The 20,562-nt window shown below is 40.9% G+C and overlaps 1 protein-coding gene across 1 annotated transcript; it reads left to right on the top strand.

The window, feature by feature from the left end:
• The first annotated feature begins 879 nt into the window (after nucleotides 1-879).
• fam83c (family with sequence similarity 83 member C) lies at nucleotides 880-18,650 on the top strand. The gene is made up of 5 exons (XM_030052009.1): nucleotides 880-2,100; nucleotides 5,582-5,749; nucleotides 8,673-8,797; nucleotides 14,593-14,826; nucleotides 15,001-18,650. The coding sequence occupies exons 1-5, from the start codon at nucleotides 1,588-1,590 to the stop codon at nucleotides 15,818-15,820; spliced, it is 1,860 nt and encodes a 619-aa protein (XP_029907869.1). The 5' UTR covers nucleotides 880-1,587; the 3' UTR covers nucleotides 15,821-18,650.
• The last annotated feature ends 1,912 nt before the right edge of the window (nucleotides 18,651-20,562 follow it).

Below are 20,562 nucleotides of genomic sequence, written 5' to 3' on the forward strand. Positions count from 1 at the left end.
TGACAGAGAGCTGCAGTCAAGAAAACTAGACAGAGCCAGAATGGGACCGGAAGTGAGATGATGCAACCTTCAAAATTAAAGCATAGAATGTGGCACCTGTGGAAAAACTGCACAAATACCAAATCAAATTCTAACTTTAATCCTAGGAACAGTTTGAATAATGATAAATTAGATCATGCGTTAATATGGAATGTGGCACGAGCTGATGAAAGAGCGGCTTGTGGATCACAGGATTTACTTTATCATCAAGCAAAGTTTTTCAGGTGTGCGTCTGTGTCCGGTGCCAGTCAGTAACATTAGGAGGCAATGGTGATGACTGATGTTATTGATCAGTGTAATAAATAATAAAGAGATAAAGAAAAAATAAAGAGATTATAACAAGGAAAGGAACAATCTTGTACAGATCCTGAACACTCAGAGATGTGAATTCTCAGTAAGGTATGAATTGCACATTTATTCCTTGCACATTTCACTCAGATTTGCTCTCCGATGTAAAAATAATAATAATAGTAACTACAAAGTGAAGGTGGGACAAATTATGATTGATAAGATAATATAATTTGGTCAACCTGATCAATTCTTAGAGGCCACCATAGAGGGAAATCTCCCCTTTCCCATGTAATTTTATTTTGGTTCCAAATTCTTGCAACTTTTCCCTGACTTTATATTTCAGTGTTACAAACTATAAAATCAGTTTTGAATTCACTCCGGCAAAGGGAGGGCAAACCATACTGTAATAGTGCTGTGATATTGTCATGGCTTTATTGTGAAAATTATAAACGGAAGTGGAATTTCTTTCTTATTTTTTGCCTTTATTTTCCCCCCTCAGTTGTGAGTCTTTTGCCAGTGGTGTGAGAGGATAAGAGGCAGGAGGAGGAGGAGCCTGGACACGTCGGAGACTAGGACAGGACAGGTAGCAACAGGTGAGCAGAAACAGGGAGCCACAGAGAGGGAGAGAAGCCAGCGACTGTGTGGAGCCCCTGGGAATACAGATCCTGTGTGACATGATAGGGAATTAGAGAAGCGAGGACCATTTCAGCTTTCACCGCACTCCGAGGGGAAACTGCTCTGCTTACTGGGATTATTGCGCGCCTGTAACCTTGACGAAAAAGCACTATAATATTCCTATGACAGGGTCCTAATGGTGGGGCTCAGTGGTGAGTTAACTGTGACTTTATAGTACTTAAAGATATTCATTTCACCGACTGAAGTATCACTACTGCATTCCTACAGGACGTGTACTTGGTGGGTTTATAGTGATTCTTAGGTATATTTTTGATCTCCTACGGTATCACTATGCAATAATATTTCTACAGGCCAAATAGGCCTATTGATATATGGACTCCAAGTATTTATGTTGTAGGGATCACTTGTGAGTTATAGTAAACGTCATTTTCTTTATCAGTACACTATTATGTTTCCACAACATCCCTAAATTTGCAGTGACAGTTGTGTAGTATAACTCCCAAAGTGACTATAGGTGTAGTATAGTTCTTTTTCAAAGGGGGCAGGCTGTAATAAGACCTGAGCGGCAGTTGGAGGACTTGAGCGACAGTTTATTCTAGTGCTGACAACAGAAAAGGCACCATGATCAACTCGGAGGGCCTGCGGCCGGCCACCAACGGCAGGAAGCCGCTGGGGAAGCTCGCCTCCCGGCTGGAGGAGGTGAAGAACCCGTGGCGGCAGGTCTCCACGCTGGAGCTGAGCCACAACGAGGCGGCCCGGCTGGCCACGGACGCGCTGCTGGAGCACGGAGAGAAGGAGTACCGCAAGGTGCTCAACGAGGAGAGGGAGCTCAACTTTCTCTCTCCGCTGGAGATCCGCTACATCACCCAGCATGCGGCCAAGTCCTGCGGCTCGGAGGTGAACGGCAGCCCCAACGGCAACGACCGGGACATCGAGGACGGAGACGCCGTGTCGGAGCTCACCTCCGGGACCTACTTCCCCATGATGAGCGACGAGGAGCCTCCTATGCTAGAGCTGGGCTGGCCGGAGTCCCCGGCGAGATACGGACCTTCAGAGACCCAGATCTACTTCCAGAGAGACAAGTCTCACAACATCAAAGACCTCATCAGGTCCCTCATAAACAAAGCCAAGAAGGTAAGACGGCACAGGGGCTGTCAAAGTGGGGTCCCGGAGGGAGGGGGCTCCCCAGGAAAATGATCAGTAGATTCATTTGTGTTGAACTATTGGAACTGGTGTGGGAAAAAGCAGCATGTAGCACTGCCCAGTGTATTAACCAGTGCAAACACATGTCTCCATAGAAGCCTCCATAATATGCCTACAACATTATAACAGCACTGCAATGGCTTCTTTCAGATGGTTTATGAAGTAGGTTACCACGTGTTAAGGAGGTTTCAGTCACCACGTTCACACATCAACACTGTGCACAGCACTTTTATATTGGTTATAAATTAGCACACTACAATAAAGCTGTGAAATATTTCTTATTATTTCTTGTTGGCTAAGTACTACATAGAGAAATGTGTGTTTTCATTAATTAAATGATTGAGACATGAGAACTGCAATTAAGACTAGTTAACCCACTGCAGACATGATATTTACTTATTTGAACATTATGGCATTGTGCATTCGGTGTTTGATCTTTCTGATTAATATGATGTCTTATAAACCAGTCTCAGATGGGCTGCCCGTCTCACTCTGCCTTCAATCAATCAACTCAGTCACTTCCTTAGGCTATTAATAACTGGTGAGATCAGAGGTTTTACAGTTATCTCCCCACCATAAGTGAAAATCAGCTGTGCAGTACAATACTACGTCTTATTAAACATAAAGTATGTTCTCACTTGGAGGGGTCTCTCAGTCAAAATGCAACCAAATGAGGGCCCAGAGTTGAGTCAAGGGACCACCAGGGATCTCTGGGAGAGTTGCAGGGGCCTCCTCAGGAAAATTAGGAATCCTGCCATTTCACTATTCATTAGAAGTTAGTAAAAAAGTAAAATCCACCAACATAAGGGTACCTATCTAGGTTATAGAATTATATCTGACAGTATCCATGGGAGGAAGTCTCATCCATGTGGCAATTTGTGGTGTAATGTGAATCCATGAGGGGGTTCCTTAACAATGTGGTTACTTCAGGTTATTATGACAAAGGTGTTATGTCACACCTCTGAAAATATGTTTTCAACCCCATTTCTTTTCTGCTTTTCTACTTTCTACTTTTGCTGCTCACTTGCCCCCTGTGGCTGCTGGCTGAGCATAAGAACAAAACAGCAGCAGCCTAAACCAAACACCAAGGTGTTGTGCAAGTGTAGCTGTCCTGACAAACAAGGCAGCAGAGGCAGTTATGAGCCGTCATCAGGCCCTGGGGGAAACGTGTGTTCGTGCCTGCTGTCTGCTGGGTGTTTTTGTGTTGTTTCCTTCCCACCTGAGCGCATTAATTTCTCCCTCAAGTGGTTTTCGCTTCATTTGCTGACAAACAAATGCAGCGGGCTTGAGCTCGTCTGTGCTCCTGTCTACTGTCATGTTTGATCAGCTCTTATCTCTCTGCAAGCACCAAAGGCAGAAAGACCGGTCTGTCAGTCATTCAATAACTGACCTCAATTCACGGACAGGAAGGCTGTGCTTGGCCTTTCTGATCACAGGCTTCACAGTATGATGCTTGTTCTTGTTTTATGTGTGACTGCGACTTTGTGGCAGTCACACTTTGTGGCAGTGATTTTGTAAAAACCCAGTGCAATTTAATGAAACGTACTCATCTTTGATCATTAACTCAGTGTAAACTGACATGCTTATTAATTTCAATTTAGTGTCTAGTTAAAAGCCCTACAACTGTCAGTCATGAGCTCATGACTTGATTTAAAGTTATATTGAGCAAGCCTCATCATTTAACAGTCTAACATGAAACATATTCAGCTTTTGAACTGATGCTGCCAACTCTCCTGTGTAAACAGAGTGAATGGAGGCTTGTTATGTAGGTATGCACCAAATTTATTGGTAAAAATTAAAATAATAATAGGGTCCCTACTCTACTCAATGCTTTATACTAAACTCCTGCAGGGCGGAGTTGCTGTGCTCTCACAGTTGTGCTCTTGTGATACTGTAAAATATTTTTTTCCTTTTGTTCTGAGGGAACATTTGATATGAAGTTTCTTGGACCATCTTATCTACGACTGATAAGTGATAGCAATGCTGTGATAAACATCATTCGGTTGCCTTTTTATCATAGTAACTTATTTTTTTTATTATTCAGAATTATATCGAGCATTGTGCGTTTAGCCCTTTTTCAGCGTGTGTGTCATGCATTTACATGGATTTGTGTCTTGACATGTCCCTATTTATGCATGCATGCCTGCAGATGTCTACACGTGTGTGTAGCATTAGTTATTACATATGTTACATAACCAAAGTGTGTTCTGCATGGGCATGTGTTCCTCTGTGTTTTTGACGTGCAGTATGCATGGGTACATTCATAGGTGTGACATAACACGACTGTATGCGAAGAGTTTCTGTCCAAAATGAGATATATGCACCATTTGAAACAGTTCCAGAAAAACAGCACAGGGTACTGTGGAGACACTGCACAGTTTTGAGGCTCGAAACATTTTGTACTTTTGAAATACTGACTCATGAATTCCCGGCGACAGAAGTTACCAAAGTGAACATGCAGACACTATGGGATAGACCTTCTGATTTATTATTTTTAGCACAGGTGGCTAAGAAATGAACTTCATTACAGACTTAATTTGGTGTTTGTTAGGGTTAGGGCACTTTTGTCCCTGTTGATCTCATTTTAGGCGTCTTTTTGGGAATCATTTCATTAAACCATGAAATAACACACTTGCATTACATATGACCAAACGTGTTCCACTAAGATTTGCTCTTAGATTTTAAATCATAACATGCCATCATGCGAACTGAGTAACAGTCAGAGACATTTCCTGCCGCTTCAGACTGAAAAATGGCTTCATTTTTCTCCCCCAGAGCACACAGGAAAGAGCCGCCATGTCGAAGGTTCCCACAAATCACCTACAGTGGGACAGTGGTCACATTCACAGTTGAACCCATGACAATACAACAAATCATGTAACTCAGTGAAAACAAATCCACCGCGCTCTTCTGACTCCTTGCAGTTCTCAGTGCTTGATGGGTTCGTTCAACCTACATAACTGAGGCAGCAGACAAAGAAAAGGTTCACACACACACACATCCAGCTGTCCAGAGGCTCCACTTAAGTTTTCTTTTTTTCTTTTTAATCAGCAGGGGAACAGAAAACACAGTCATTTCGACTTTATCTGTCTTCCCCTGCTGATTAAAAAGAAAAAAGTGAAAAATTAAGTGGGGCCTTCACACAGTGAAATGCAAAAAAGGCTACTCTTACTCTATCGGGGGCATTTCTTGTCCCTTCATAATTTCACAGTCATTATATGAATTTTAAGAGCTTTTTTCGCCCTCAGCCGCTGGTAATTTGTGACCCTCGTAGCTGCAGTGGGAATCAGGTTCCTTGGCCAGGCAGTGGTAGTGCTGTGTCCTCTGCGGGAAGGCGTACATAGGACCACACTCGTGAAATATTCATCAAGTCCTGCATGCTCACGTCTCTGTGTCTCCCTCCCCGCTCCAGGTGATAGCGCTGGTGATGGACGTGTTCACAGACGTAGACCTGCTGTGCGATCTGATGGAGGCGTCCAACAAGCGCAGGGTCCCCGTCTACATCCTGCTGGACGAGAAGAACCTCAGCTACTTCACCGACATGTGCGCCGCCCTCGATATCCAGAACTCCCACTTAAGTGTAAGTCAGGGTTGCCAAGTCCACGTTTTTTCCGCCAAATTGGGCTACTTTTTAAGTGTTGCCGCGGGTAACAAATTTTGTCCGCGGGTTGGGCTTGGGCAGACCCGTGGCATACAGATGATGAATAATGCATGTGAATAAAGATTCATATTTTGAATGACTAATGAAACCTGCTGCCACGACTTTGAGCCCACCAGAGAGATGCTGGCCTTGTTCCAGGGGCGCCGTATATGGGGGAAAAGTTAGGACAATTCCAAGGGCCCTTGCCTGACAGGGGCCCCAAAAAATAGGTAAAAACTAATATAAAATGATTAAACCATCATCGAGTAAATATACATATATATATATATATATATATATATATATATATATATATTTATTTTTTATTTTTTATTTTTTATTTTTTATTTTTTTTCATGGGGCCCAAAATTCCTGGCGGCGCCCCTGCCTTGTTCAATACAGTTCTGTATGACAGGGACCAGGGCAAGGGATCTCAACATGTCTAAAAAGAAACTGGACAGCGCTGTAAATAGTTCAAGTTCATGGAGTTTTTTCCCGTTTAACAGGTGAGCTGAAATGATTTTTGCCTGGAAATTGCCTTTGCCGGGGAAATTGCCTTTAATGTTTATGATGTTATTTTATAGATATTATAGTGCATTTTGCAATTATAGCAATGCTGTTGGACTTCAAAAGCAACATATATGGATTTTTATGGGCATATTTTGAGTTCTGGTATTGGGCTGATTTTTGGGCCGTTTTTATACCCGGTTGGGCGGGTTTTGGGCTGGTTTTGAGATGCTGTTTGGCCTGGCGGACCTTCCATGTTCAAATTAGTTAGCTAGCCTGCTGTCAAGTTCATGAAAACAATGGTCAAAAATTACTTACTAAAAATGAAGTTACTGCCATTTATATTTTTTACTGCGGTCCACTATTTGTGAATAATGACTTTCACAGTGAATGACTGTTGCTATAGATGGTCATTTAAAGCAGAGACTCGGGTCCGTTTACTACCGTTAGTCAAGCTAGCTAACGGCAACACCTGCTGGGGCCGCTACAGCATGAATATCACTTTGAATTTATTAGGGCCACATGAAACGTCTGGTTCATGGCCGCAGGTTGAAAGAAGAAAGAACAGAAAGAAACGACAAAAACAACAAGGAAGAAGGTAGACTATCATGTGAAGTTGGCTAGCTGAAGTGTGAGCATGTCTGGTCTAATGTTCTTTGCTATTCAGGTTAGCCAGTTGGCTAATTTGTACTCTGAAAAACTGGTAGTCTACTTTGGCTTTGCCCACTAAGGTTTAACTTAAAGCTCTGTGTGTGTGTGTGTGTGTGTGTGTGTGTGTGTGTGTGTGTGTGTGTGTGTGTGTGTGTGTGTGTGTGTGTGTGTGTACAAGGTTTTACTAATCCTGTGGGGATGTAAATCTGTTGACACAGTCATGTTGTAGGGACTCACCTCCCTTATCGGGACAAAAAACAAGTCCCCTTAGTGAAAATCATTAATGTGAGGGCGAAGACTGGATTTAAGGGTAAGCTAACTTTAGGGTTCAGTTAAGGTTAGGGTTAGGCAGGTCGTGGTTAGAGTTAAGGCTGGGATAAGTCTCCAGGAAATGAATGTAAGTCAGTGTAATGTCCTCAGAAGTGATGGAAACATGATGTGTGCCTGTGTGTGTGTGTGTGTGTGTGTGTGGACGAGTTCAGGCAGTTGGATGGTGGGTTGGTGGTGAGTAGACTTGAGTGTATGTGTGAAACTGTCTGCGTGAGAGAGAGACTGTGGGTGCCTCTGTCTGCAAGCAAGACAGATTACAAAAGGGCGAGCTCTTGGACGGGTTCGTTTGACAGGTTGTAAATAAAATGATGGAGGAAAGGTGGGAGGGATGGAAACAAGGGGAGGACAGAGTTTGACAGATTACATAATGTTTCCTTGAAGACTGATGGCATCAGATTCTGAAACTTGAGGCCTAAATGGTTTGGGCTGGACTTTTGGACTTTTTCAGTTTGATCCAAACCAAAATCACAGGTATGAAACCTTTAAGGAGAACAAAATCAACATCCTCAAACAGACCGAAACGTCTGAGTCAAATTAATGTAGCAAATTTGAACTAGACTTGAGTATTGCACTTGAAATTGGTGTTGCTGTTAGTAAAGCCGTAACAATGTTATTATTGCAACAAAATGAATCTGTTCATTCACTGACATACAGGGATACTCACCAAATTGACAGCACCCCAACGTCAGATGCACACCGCTCCACAAACCAAAGTTCACGTAGCCTTATTGTAATGTAAAACCCAAACTAACCAGATCAAATCTATACAGTGTAACAAAAACATGAACCTTGGTTCAGACTTTCCCTTAGATTACTTACGGTCATGGATTATTTGAACATGTGAACATTATGTCTCTGCAACACAAACATATGTGACAGTAGCGCACATTGGACTCATCATTCTCGTGTTTGTCACGAGAAAAGGTTCAGCAAACAGTTTAGACAGATAAAACCACTTCATTTAAGAGTAGGGTTGAGATTCAAGCAAATAAAATTTGCAATTAAGGTTTGAAAATGAAAACAAAAAGGTTTGGGTCAAGGTTAAATAAGAAAAACATCAGATAAAAATGAAAACCTCTCAAAATTCCCAATTGTCTAGTCGTGTCTCCTTCACATAATCCTTTAATTGAGGGCAATCCTGTTTCTGCCAATGTAATGCACAGAGCACGTATTTGGATTTTAAGACATTTGTTTACATTTTATTTGCATTTTGAGATCATTTTAATTTTAAAAGTACAAAAAAGTAAGTGCAAATACTTGATAATTTCAGAGTTAGTTGGAGGCTATTGTAGTTCTCTTTTCCTAATAGTTCATACTCCTGCTGTTTGCACACGTGTGCCTAAACGTGGTGTGTTTTTGTATCTATCTTATACAGAACATGCGCATTCGCAGTGTGTGTGGGGACACGTACTGCACCAAGAGCGGCAAGAAGTTCACCGGTCAGGTCCTGGAGAAGTTTATGATCATCGACTGTGAAGAGGTCATCGCCGGGTCATACAGGTGAGGAAGGACGCACACACTCACACTCTCTCACCATCGGCCTCTGCATCTTGCTTCATCATGTTATCAATTGTCTTTCAACCACCGATTCAGTTTCATATGACATTAATATGGATTTTAATGGAAAAAGCCTAAATGCCTGTTTCTTAATGGCAACAGTGACAGAGTGGAGTTTGGAGAAGCAGAAACATGCACAGCCAGTACAGCATCAGATATATCAAACATAACAAGCGAAGGTGTGAAAAGAGTCAGTGAGTGCCTCTCATTTAGCAGCTTGACATTTAGTTTGGATCTTTGATAGGATTAACATAACATACAGTGGATTAGGAAGAAGCCATAAATAAACTGAGCTGCAGAAGCCATAATGAGTTTGCAAATTTCTGCATGTGGATGGGCTCGCAGCACTCGACACAATGCCTGTCTTGTGCAGCTGGCTGACTGTGCTACTGTTAGCCAGGAGCTGCCAGGGTCATTTGAAACTGTTATGACAATACCTGAACAAAACTACACAGCCAAGAGGTGAACGGGAATCACAGCTCTGATTCAAAGTGGCTGCAGAAGCATGCTCTGTAAACGTAGCATTGAAACACAAAATGAGGGACTTCTGCAGTGTGATTTCCCGTGCTCTAGATTTCAGAATTTGGGGTTGTTTTTTAACTTTAAGTAGAGATTTCTTCTTTTTTTTACAAACAAGAAATAGCACAAAGATTGCAGGGAATTCTGTTTTGTGTTGTTTTGTTGCTCCTTTTTGAATTCAGTTCAATAATTTTGCACAAAACCTCCAACAAACACATTGGGTTTAACCTGCTATTTCATGTCAAAATGGCTGCTTCGAAAAAGATCCATTGTTGTAAGTTCAGTTGAAGATATTGTGATATTTGATTTTGTCCGTATCGCCCAGCGTGTAACTGGCAACCTCACTGAGAGCAAATTCAAATTACAGAAAGTCCAGTAGCAGTATGTGCTTAAATTCCTGCATCACTGCAGCAGTTACAAGCAGCAAATAGTAAAGTGGAAAGCCTGCAGTGATCATAGCAACACTGACCTAAATATTTCTGTGTCATCATTTCCAGGATGATCATTATCAGAAAAGGCAAAAAAATGATCTATGTGTTGCTGATAGCACTTTAGAGATAGAAATCAGCAGGGACTCCCCCCTTCCAGTATGATTTTGGATGCTGATTCAACATGTATTGTGATTATGTAATGACTGTGACTTTGTAAGTACTGCAATTTGATATTCTCTCTTTAAACTGATATAGTCAGTGCAGCTGAAAAGTATCTCTAACGGAGTCTCTGTTGAAAGAGAGATAAAGTAACACAGGATGAATGTTTTGCATGCATGACAGTATTCTGTGCAGGTGACCTTCAGTCTGGACTTGAAAACAAAGTCAATTAGTCGTAAAGTAAGTTAAAATAAAAGTTTTGAAAGATAATAAAAAATAAAACACAACAATGAGATTATTTTAGCTTATTTTATTTCATTTAATCTTTTATTTTTATGTTATTTTTAATTTATTTTAATTTAAGTTTTTTTTTTGTTGTTGTTTAAATTTGATTTAAATTAAGGACAAACTATTGATTCAAAGTCAGCATGGTGATATAAAATTTGTAAACCAAACAAAAAAAAAACTGATATGTATCTGAATTGTTTTTCCCCCCATCCTTATGTAACTTTATTTGTAAGTGGATAATGGACCACATTTATGAAATCTGGTCAAGATGTACACGTGTAGTGACAGCAAGGAATTTGACATCGAAATCACCGGCATCTCTGCTCCTGCCTCTGTACTGTAGCAGGCTGGACCTCAACCTCAAACCTAGCTTTTACTCCTCCTGCTTCCATTTTGTTAAGCTTAGTTTGCAATCCATTCCCACATAAAGAAGTGTGTGTGCATGCATGGGTGTTTTTGTGAGTAATATGTGTGTGTGAGTGCTAGTAAGCATAAACGTGCATATCACTGTGTGTCTGTGTCTCTGTATGCAAGTGACTTAATCATGGAACTGCTGGACACATAATGTTAAGAGACTCCAAGGATTTTAGCAGTCTCAGAGAGAGAGAGGGGGAGAGAGAGAGAGAGGTAATTAAGACTGTATTTTAAACCTTGCTCTTTATGACATAATTATAACACATGCCCTGGGTTAGCAAAACCTTAAGACATTCTCGTTTAAAGGAGACTCTTGTGCTTCATGAGCTGTGGAAATGCACCACATGAATGCCATTTACTGTTGGACATCTTAAGGCTGGTTCTTACTTGTGTGTCTTGTAAACATCTGCATAGTAGAGATACACACAGCACATCTGGGTGCTGGCTGGGTAAATCCAAACGACTAGCTCCACAATATGTTGTTCTCGCATGGTAAACAGTCATATAAAAAACAGTTTTGGAAAGTGTTTTGAGTAGGAATGTAGAAAATAAGGTCCAATTTCAGTGAATGATGCAGACATGGACGACTGCACACGTTGTCCCAACTTTGAGCTGGTGCAGGCTGTCTTATCAGCATCTACTCTTATCAACATCAAAGTCAGTGCTGGCTACTAATCTCTCTATCTACCTGATAGAAAACAGTTAATCGTTCTTACAAATGCGCAGTATGTTGACATTGGAGACAGACATCTAAAAGTCAATATCTAACATCAAGAGAGGTTGGGAGGCACGCAAAGTCAGTGTTTAGATACAGTTCACAAGTAAACATGGATGTGCTGTCATGGGATTCCCTTGCTGCCTCTGCTTTGCTCTTACCTGCCTCGTCGTGAGTCTGTCCTGTATGTAGCAATTGATGCTTTTACTGTCAGAGGACTGCAAAAGACATAGTCAGGATCTTTCCAGTTGACACTCACGTATTCTGCTTGTTGGGACAATTTTTCTAAATGTAAAGCTTGAAACAGTGAAATTGTGTAGGGTTTTTATGGCATTGTTGGTGTTGTATTTGGTGTGAATGCCATGACTTTATTTCACATAATAATTCACAGTGAAGGTGCTTTGTGTGTGTGTGTGTGTGTGTGTGTGTGTGTGTGTGTGTGTATTACACCAGTAGCATCAGATTGGTTGTCAGGGTATTTTATTCAAAGTGCTGAACGCTCATGAACAGAGTGTTCTTTGCTGTGGTGTTTCTGCACTGCACTTCCCAGAGAGCACCTGTCAATCAGTGTGTCCAGCACTATGATGTGTTTTTCATTGCATTTTCTGTTGATGAGTGCGAGTTTCTGTAGGTGCTGCTCTTTTCTTTGTCTGTTCAGCTGTGTTGGATAATCAAGCCAGACCCATTACCACCAGATCTCCGGTTCAAGTGACATGTCTTTGATCACAACTTTAATTCGCAATTCCAGCACATCAAGCCAAGAGCACTCTCTTCCTACTTGTCATGCCTCTCTGAAGCATGTCAGACTTGTGAACGATGGTAGTGGTGGGGTGTTGTTATTGGAGGATTATGTGTGGTGACCATTCAGTGTGTGGTGACTGAACAGGCAGGAACTGGTATGTGGTTGAGGCTGACAGGCATCAAACCGTGCTAACTGTGGAATGCATGGGCGAGGTCTGTCAAGGTGCCAGGCTGCTCAGCCAAGGCAAATGTTATTGCAATTGTCTTATCACTGAAACTCTGGTTCCTGTGTATTTTATCTTGAAAATCCAGTGTAAATCCGAAATACAGTCACCTGAAAATGTGACACACTGTTTACACACTGATAATAGAGACGTGCTCATTTCAATAAATTTGAACCAGGACTATCCACATTTAGCTTATTTGAAAAAGAAACAACACACTGTGGTTTATATCTGTTTTGCTGTTTAATAGACCTGTGTTATCTTTTGACTGGAATTTCAGATGAATTAGTTAAATTATTTACAGAGACAATAAATCATTGGCGTAATAGCTTGCTCTTTGAATTGATATACAGAAGCACAGTACCTGCTGAAAGAAAAGATAGAAAATAGAGTAACAGGCTGAATGTTTTGCACACATGACCTTCAGTCTGAGCTGGTTCGTACACACTTACACCTGGACCTGTTTCAATCAAACAATGGAATAAAAATGTTTTTAATACACAATTTTTTTGATGATTGCATTGTGCTATGTTGTGATTATCACTGACTTGACTCAGTTTAAATCCACACTCTTTTATTTATTCCTCCATTATGCAAAATAAAAAATAGTAACACCTGGGGTTCAAGGTCATGCACCAGATATTGACTGGTCTAGCACTGGTCTACCCAGTTGATCTCTTAGGCGACATACTTGGCCTTATATAAAACATATGAGCCACTTACATAATAGTGTTGTTCTGTCAGTGTTATATGACTTCAGTGGTAAGGAGAGGCTTCTGTGTTTTTGACTATCAAACACAACCTTATTGCCGGCTTTAAAGTGATTATCTGACCTTGGTAGAACAGTCAGACTCATTCTGTGTGACTAAAACTCAGACAAGCTCAATGGTTTATGATTTATGTATTTAAGGTGTCTTTTGTCTGCTGTAAAACACATTGACTGTTTGAGCAGACATCTCTCACAACTCTGCAAATCTTTAAAGGCTTCAGATGATTTGAATTAAACTTGAAAAAAAAAAAAAAAGTTTAATTTTTTTGGAATGTCCCCTTTTGAGAGTATCAATAAATGAACTTTAGAAACTTTCAAGACTTAACAGGTTACATAAATAGATACTGTTAAATAGTGGGGCAACAACCAGCTCCTTTAATTCAAATGAGCTGAACCTCCTGAGTAGTGGCTTTCTATTTCAAACTGGCCTGATTGGAAGGATTTCAATAATTCATTAGTGAGGGGAGCCAATCAGGGCAAAGTCCACTTGTGATGTGTTGACTGGAATTAGTCTGACATAACTGTATAAAAGGATGGATTTTTAAAAATAGAGTGCCGTTAAATTTAATCACTCAAACATGATCGATTTTTTTAAGTCTTCTTTCATCATGTTTGAAAGCCTATGTGAAGACTGTATTCTCGTCCCTGTTTCTGCCATGTTGCTACCCGACAGCTCCAGTATACCTACTTGTCATGACTGCACCTTTTGTTGGCCCCTGGCGCACAAGCTGATGAGTCAGCACAGTGACGGCATTTGACCAGGAAGTTGTTAACGCTAAATCCAAAGTGATTTGCAAACCTTATCATCTTCAGGCTGAAGGACAATATTTGCACATAGGCAGCTAATGGACATTAAGTTACATAGTGTGTGCTTCTGGAGTTTACACATTTGCATGCACATTAAGGTACAATGTGGAAATTTGATAGTCTCAACTGCCAGTACACCTTTGAAGCATGTCACATTGTGTTTATCATGTGTAAAATGTGTATTTTAACACTTCACTATTGCTAACTCTCTCACAGAAGTGCAAACAGGACAGAAATGGCTCAGTCCCTCAAACTCCTTATTATTAGTTGCTTGTAATGTAGCAAAGGTAACTCATTCCATTGTCACATTAGCTACTCTGGAATACAAATGTCAGATAAATGCCTGTTAAGTAAATGTGTATTTCACAGTTCAATCAATAAATAAAATAACAAGGTAAGAAATGCAATTAATAATGTAATAAATAAAGAAGGAAAGTTGAAATTTTTGGTCTGGCAAAGAACCTTCAGGGTCCCAACCATAAATCTCACCAGGAGCGTTAAAGTGAGCTGTGAACTTGGCTGTGTTAAATGGGTTACCTGTGTTTTCACCTTGGCTCAGCATTGAATCCACAGATGTGTACGGCTCACCAACTGAACACTTAACATGTCTTTTCCTTGACATGTCTTTCTTTTCCTTTTCCTTTTTTTGCTATGTCACGTCTCCTCTCTAGTTTCACCTGGTTGTCGGCTCAGGTGCACAGCAACATGGTGATGCATTTCTCAGGTCGCATCACCGACAGCTTCGACCGGGAGTTCCGCTGTCTGTACGCCGACTCTCAGATCATCGACTGTTTCTACAACCCAGAGGAGGAGGGCCTACCTTACTACCCAGCATACCCTGCCATGATGGCACCCGGCATTGGCATGGGGTTCGGCACAGGACTGCCAGATATACTGTCTGACAGGTGAGAAACTGGAATCAGAATCTATGTTTCAGAGTTGGACAAATCTGTTTAATTAAGTCTTATGGTAATGAGCCTGCATTTGTTTTAACTGGACTGGTGGCACGGCCCACTGTTTTGTCTTATAATAGTTTTTTTAAGTATGCTAATCTATCATTGCTCTCTGTTGTCCCACAGGCAAAGGGAGCGGGTGTGTTCTGAGAACTCCAGCAGCCAATCAAGCAGTAGCATGTCCAGTGTGAAGGCTGCACCTGGAATGACCAATGCAGTCTACAAGGTCACCCAAGCTCATGACAAGAGGGAGCTGAACAACAACTGTCACATCAGCCCTGAGAGGAGAGGTGGAGGTGGAGAAAGAGAGAGAGGACAAACACCCATACTTCAGAATCACACCTCACCTGGAGCCCGACTTAGTCCCAACGGAGGAACCAATCACAGCCCAGTCCCAGAGCGCCCACCGGCAACATTTGGCCAAACGATTGGCATTGAGTGGACCAAGTCCAACCCAGCAGACTTCCTGCGACCAAATTTGGGTGGAACCACCTCCAAGTTCCAAGCGTTGGGATTGTATGACCACAAACCAAGTTTGTTCCACAGCACCAGCACCCCCAACTCAAACCTAAACCCCAAGCCACAGTCCCCCTCCCCCATCAATGACAACAAACTCACCCCGAAGCAGAAGACTTCCTCCACCCCGCTGCTCAACAAGTTCACAGACATTTTCATGCCCTCCTCCAATAAAGACAAAGACGCCTACATCTTCAGGAGATCACCATCCCCCCACAGCACCACAGCCTGGGGAGGACCGGACCTCTCTCAACCAGAGCCGGAGAGCCAGCAGAGCCCCCCGCCGCCTCCCACTCCCGGCCAGGTGATAAACCGACAGGACCAGAAGCGGATGACGCTGGGCCACAGCAAGCTAGACCTGGTCAACCAATACAACAAGATGAAATCCAAGCAGGTGTACAGCCGCTTTGAGCTCAAGAGCAGCAATTAAAATGCCTTCCTCCCTTGTGGATAAATATGGGCAAACTTAATCATTCAAACTCAAGAACAGCTTCTGAGGACTGGGTGACTCGGTGCTGCTATTGTTTCTGTTAATACTATTATTGATACATATTGATATACCCATGAACCACCACTGAGAAGTCCAAATGGACGATGGTTGGATTTCATAAAACCAAGTTTACCATATATTTTTGCTTTGTCAGCTGACATCCACTGCCAGCTGACCACCCTTGCCTCGCAGTTCCAGTGACACCTGCATAAATTCATAAACTCAAGCCTCATTACCACAGCGGCCATTTTGAAAAGAAATTACACTTGAGGAAGGACATGCTACCCTCAAACTGGCATTACTTCAGTACATAAATGAGGATGTCAGACGGATGTAACAGTTACAAAATAAGCTAGCAATCATGGGAGCAACTATAAGTTTTTCTCTGTCTTTTTTCTGTTCTTTCTTTCTTTCTTAGTTGCTTTTATCTGTCCCGATTAGCTAGAATGAAGACATTCTCATAACTCTCCTGTGTTATAGTGTAAATCAGCATGTGCCTTGATCATCCTGCCTTAAGGTTTATGACCCTATTTTAGTTCTCAAAGAAGCACGTTTGTCTGCAGTGACTATTACCATGTACATTCATATTATAAACAGCTGCCACTGCAGCGAACAAACCTTGTAGTAAGTAGTGACAGTACAGTAGCAGAAGCAGTGCTACCACATTCTTACAGTCATTGTAATGGAGGCAGTGAAATCTGGAAAAGCTACTGCTGGTCATAGCTGATGGTATAATTGTGCATTTGCATCCTTGCTTTTCCTCAAGGTTTTACCAGAGTTGATGGCTTTTAAATCAGCCTGTTTCTTTATTATAGAAGATAGTTTCTTTTTATTGTACAACATTTAAAAATAAGCAGTTTTGCATTAAATAGGTGTACAAATTTGTATATACATCCGTTGGCTCTCAGCACTGAATAAAACAATAAATATACACTACCCAATAAAAACTGTATTATTTACTTGATATTATTTGTATTTGCAAAACAGCTGTAGTTCCCATCACCTGAGTGGTGCAGCATGCATGTAAAATATTGCATTTGCACAGTGTCTTCGATGGCTTGGAAAAGTACCCACTTAACTTTTTCTACTGTGCAAAGAGCAAAAAAGACCAAAGACAAAAAAAATCAGCATATTTTGAAATAATCTGGTAGTACACAAACACATGAAATAAGTCAAGTGGGGTGAACACTGTACATACCTTTAATCGAGTCCTCCAGTACATGCTGGTACAATAACAGTTGACAGTGATCAACTATTGTAATATACATTTTTGTGCTTTTGTTTACCACTCTTTCCAGAATGAATTTGGTTTGCTGACTTTGTTATCTTGTCATCAGTTCTACTTGATTTAGCATTTGATAATGAATGAATATTTTACAAAAACACTTGTTCATTTGTGGACATGAAGTCTCTACTGTGTCTGTCTGGGTAATGGACGTGTATATAGTATATGCACCAACTGTCTCAATGTCAGGAGTTTGGGTCATTGTTTAAGACATGCTTGGTTACTGAATTGCTTAGTTTGTTTTATTTGATTTTTTTACATGTTTTTATTTTCTGTGGATTGTGAGCTTTAACTACTGAGACAGTTTGAGAAATTGTCATTATGTCCCAAAAACTAAAGAATTACAACTCGTACTGCATAGGTAACTTTTTTCTTTGACAGAGACGGGCATAATTGCCTTCACTGGAAAATGCATGTATTGATTTAGTTAATCTGAAAGTGTTTTTGTTTTGTTTTTTTTTATTCTCAATTCTAATTCTAATCCATTTTTTACTATTGTTGCTGCAATATTTCTTAAATATGACAAATGTTTAGTCTTACCAGGGTAAGAAATTAACTCTTTTTTTTTTTTTCATAAGGAAATTTATGACCAATTAATCTGATTTTTAGGGGTATTTTCATCCTTTTCTCAAACCATGAAATTATACAGTTGCATTGCGAATGAGCAAATAAGCAATTTGTACAACTAACAGTTGTTTTATTTGAAATCACACTGTACTGTAACACAGACAGGATAATAGTCACAGACACCTTGTACACCTTCAGGCTCAGCTGTATTCTGCTAACAAACCACTCCAGGTTTATTACCCAGAATGCTCTTGAAAGGATCACCTGGTCATATGCTCCCACCAAAAAAACAAACAGCACCCACAGTCATGCATGAATACATGACAGCTCAACAAAAAATAAGAACATCATTTTTTGCCCTCTCATTTGAAGTCCGTAGACATTTTATGAGTATTGACGGCCATTTTTGCCCCAGGCCCCTGTGACTTTCCGACCCTGAGTGTCCCTGCAGAATGTGGATCTTTCACATCTTTTGCAAAAGCGGGACACATCAGAGAAGTTTGGGACAAAGAGACATCATACAGTGAGAGGTGTTGTGGAACTTTGCGTTCTGTATCTATCCTGATTAGTACGTCTTTATTTTGGCCTCTTGTAGCACAAAACAGAGATATCTTTTGTGCCTTCTGGCTGCTGAAAAGAGAACAAATTTTGAATTTTCCAGATGACTCCTCTCCACGAAAGAGCAATATTGCAGTATACTGGTGTGAGCAAAGCACACAGTAAAAAGTGGGACTTTTATGATGACGCCATCAGTGGCATCATACTGAAAAGATACAACAGATAGATATTCCTGTTTGTTTGTTTGATCGATGAAAGTGTATGAGCTCGTGGTAACTGTTACAAGGGCTACTATGGATTGTTAACAGTGTTATAAAACTTGACGTAATGATGCAATAAAGAAGTTTCTCATTGGGAAAACCCTTGATCAGCAGTTAATGTATGGTGATGGTGATGATGATGATATGTTGATATGTTGAGGGTAATGACATTGGGGGTGGTAATGATGCTGAAGGGCATAATGACAATTCATATGATGTCTGTGATTCGAGTCTAACCCTTTGAAAATTGGGCAAACCTTTCTTCCAAACATGGAAGAAAATAGGCAAAAACAAACAAACAAAAATAAATAAATTTACATGGAAAAAAGGAAAAAAAACGACATCTTCAAGTGTCAGATCAGTGGATCTCAGATTTTTTTTGTGTTTAAATGCTTGTGAAAGGTTAGGGTTCAATTTGACTGGAAAATTAGGAGGAAATTATTCAGAAAAATTAGTTAGAAATTAAAACTTTTTACTGATTTCTTGCTAATGTTTTTTGTATCCTCGGGTTAAGAAAATGATGTGATTAAAAAAAAAAAGAAAGAAAAAACAGAAAATTTGCAAAACATTACCAAAAAAACTGTTAAAAATAGTAAGAAAAAATGGTAATTGTGAATAAATATTAATTGTATATACACACACATAGATAGATAGATAGATAGATAGATAGATAGATAGATAGATAGATAGATAGATAGATAGATAGATAGATAGACAGAACTTAAATGCCAATAATAGTAATAATGAAGTGAATTTTGTTGAGCAGGGCAATACAACCACTGGCTCCAGGGTTTCAAAGAGCTCAAAGGAGTTTCGCGGTGCATTGTGTGCCGAGCAGAGAATGTGAGTGGTGCAGAGCTGGGGGAGTGGGAGTGGTGGGGCAGGCGGGTGTAGCCTGGAGCTACGAGCAGCAGGTACTGGAGTTCAACCTGCAGAGAGGAGCAGCCCAGTCTGGAGCTGAGTGTGGCTTTTTATAAGGTCAGAGTGTTGGTGTTTTCTCGAGCTCCAAAATCACCCCATTCCACTCCGTCCTTCATGGCTCATCCCCCCCGGCTAGCTGCACAATGCTCCACAGAAACATTCCCCATCCAAGACCGGTCTTGCTATGCACCACACCCTTATAATTCTGATTAGTTCAACAAACAACACCACAGCTGTTTTTTTTTTTTTTTTTCATGTGTCCTCAAATAATGCAATTTTGTAACTTACAACACTATATATCTGTAAATTCCCACAGATTCATGATTTCAACAAAATTCAAAGTATTTTACAGCGGGGTGCACATTGAGCAGCAGTGTTTACAACCTGCAGCAGAATGTTTACTGCTCTGCGTGGAGAGCAGGCTGGAGGCAGCAGACAGAAAACCAGGAGTGGAGCAGAGCACAGGTGTTGATGCCACTCCACTCCCATACAGTGATGCCAAGCCCTGATATAGGACATGGACACACACCTAATGCCAGTATTACTATTGTCACCATGACGACAAAGGTCCTCTAACCTTCACTTCAGCCATAGCCTAACCTTAACTAAGTATTTTTCACGCCTAGACTTGACCAAACTGATTATTTTGACTCATGCGCATCATGTGGCATATCCCCTGCCACCAGTAGGGACACTAATTTATTTTTATAAGGAAGGAGAGACACAGGAAGATCTGATTGGATTGTCCACTGTAAAAAAAACATTTTAAAGGCCTATTTGTTGAGCCAGTAAATGTTTTGTTAAATGTTTTGATTCAAGAAAGCTTTCTGACTTTGTGAGCCTAAAGTCTTTCCTAATTGAACTACTGACTGTGGCTCTTGATAAATATGAAAAAGTGACAGCAGTAGTTTGTCTCGGTGTAGACTGTCCTGTTAACCTTTGGTCACGAGTAGGTGAGCAGAGCGAGGAGCTTTGCTGGCCAGCGGGGCAAGTGGGATCATCTTTCCCCACTAAGCCACTGCCCTCCAGCAAAGTCATGTTTTCCTGTCAGGATGTTCAGCCCAGGGCTTGGGTCATAGCCTTTCAGCTAT

The sequence above is a fragment of the Myripristis murdjan genome, chromosome 5 (assembly GCF_902150065.1).
Source record: "Myripristis murdjan chromosome 5, fMyrMur1.1, whole genome shotgun sequence".
Taxonomy (NCBI): Eukaryota; Metazoa; Chordata; class Actinopteri; order Holocentriformes; family Holocentridae; genus Myripristis; species Myripristis murdjan.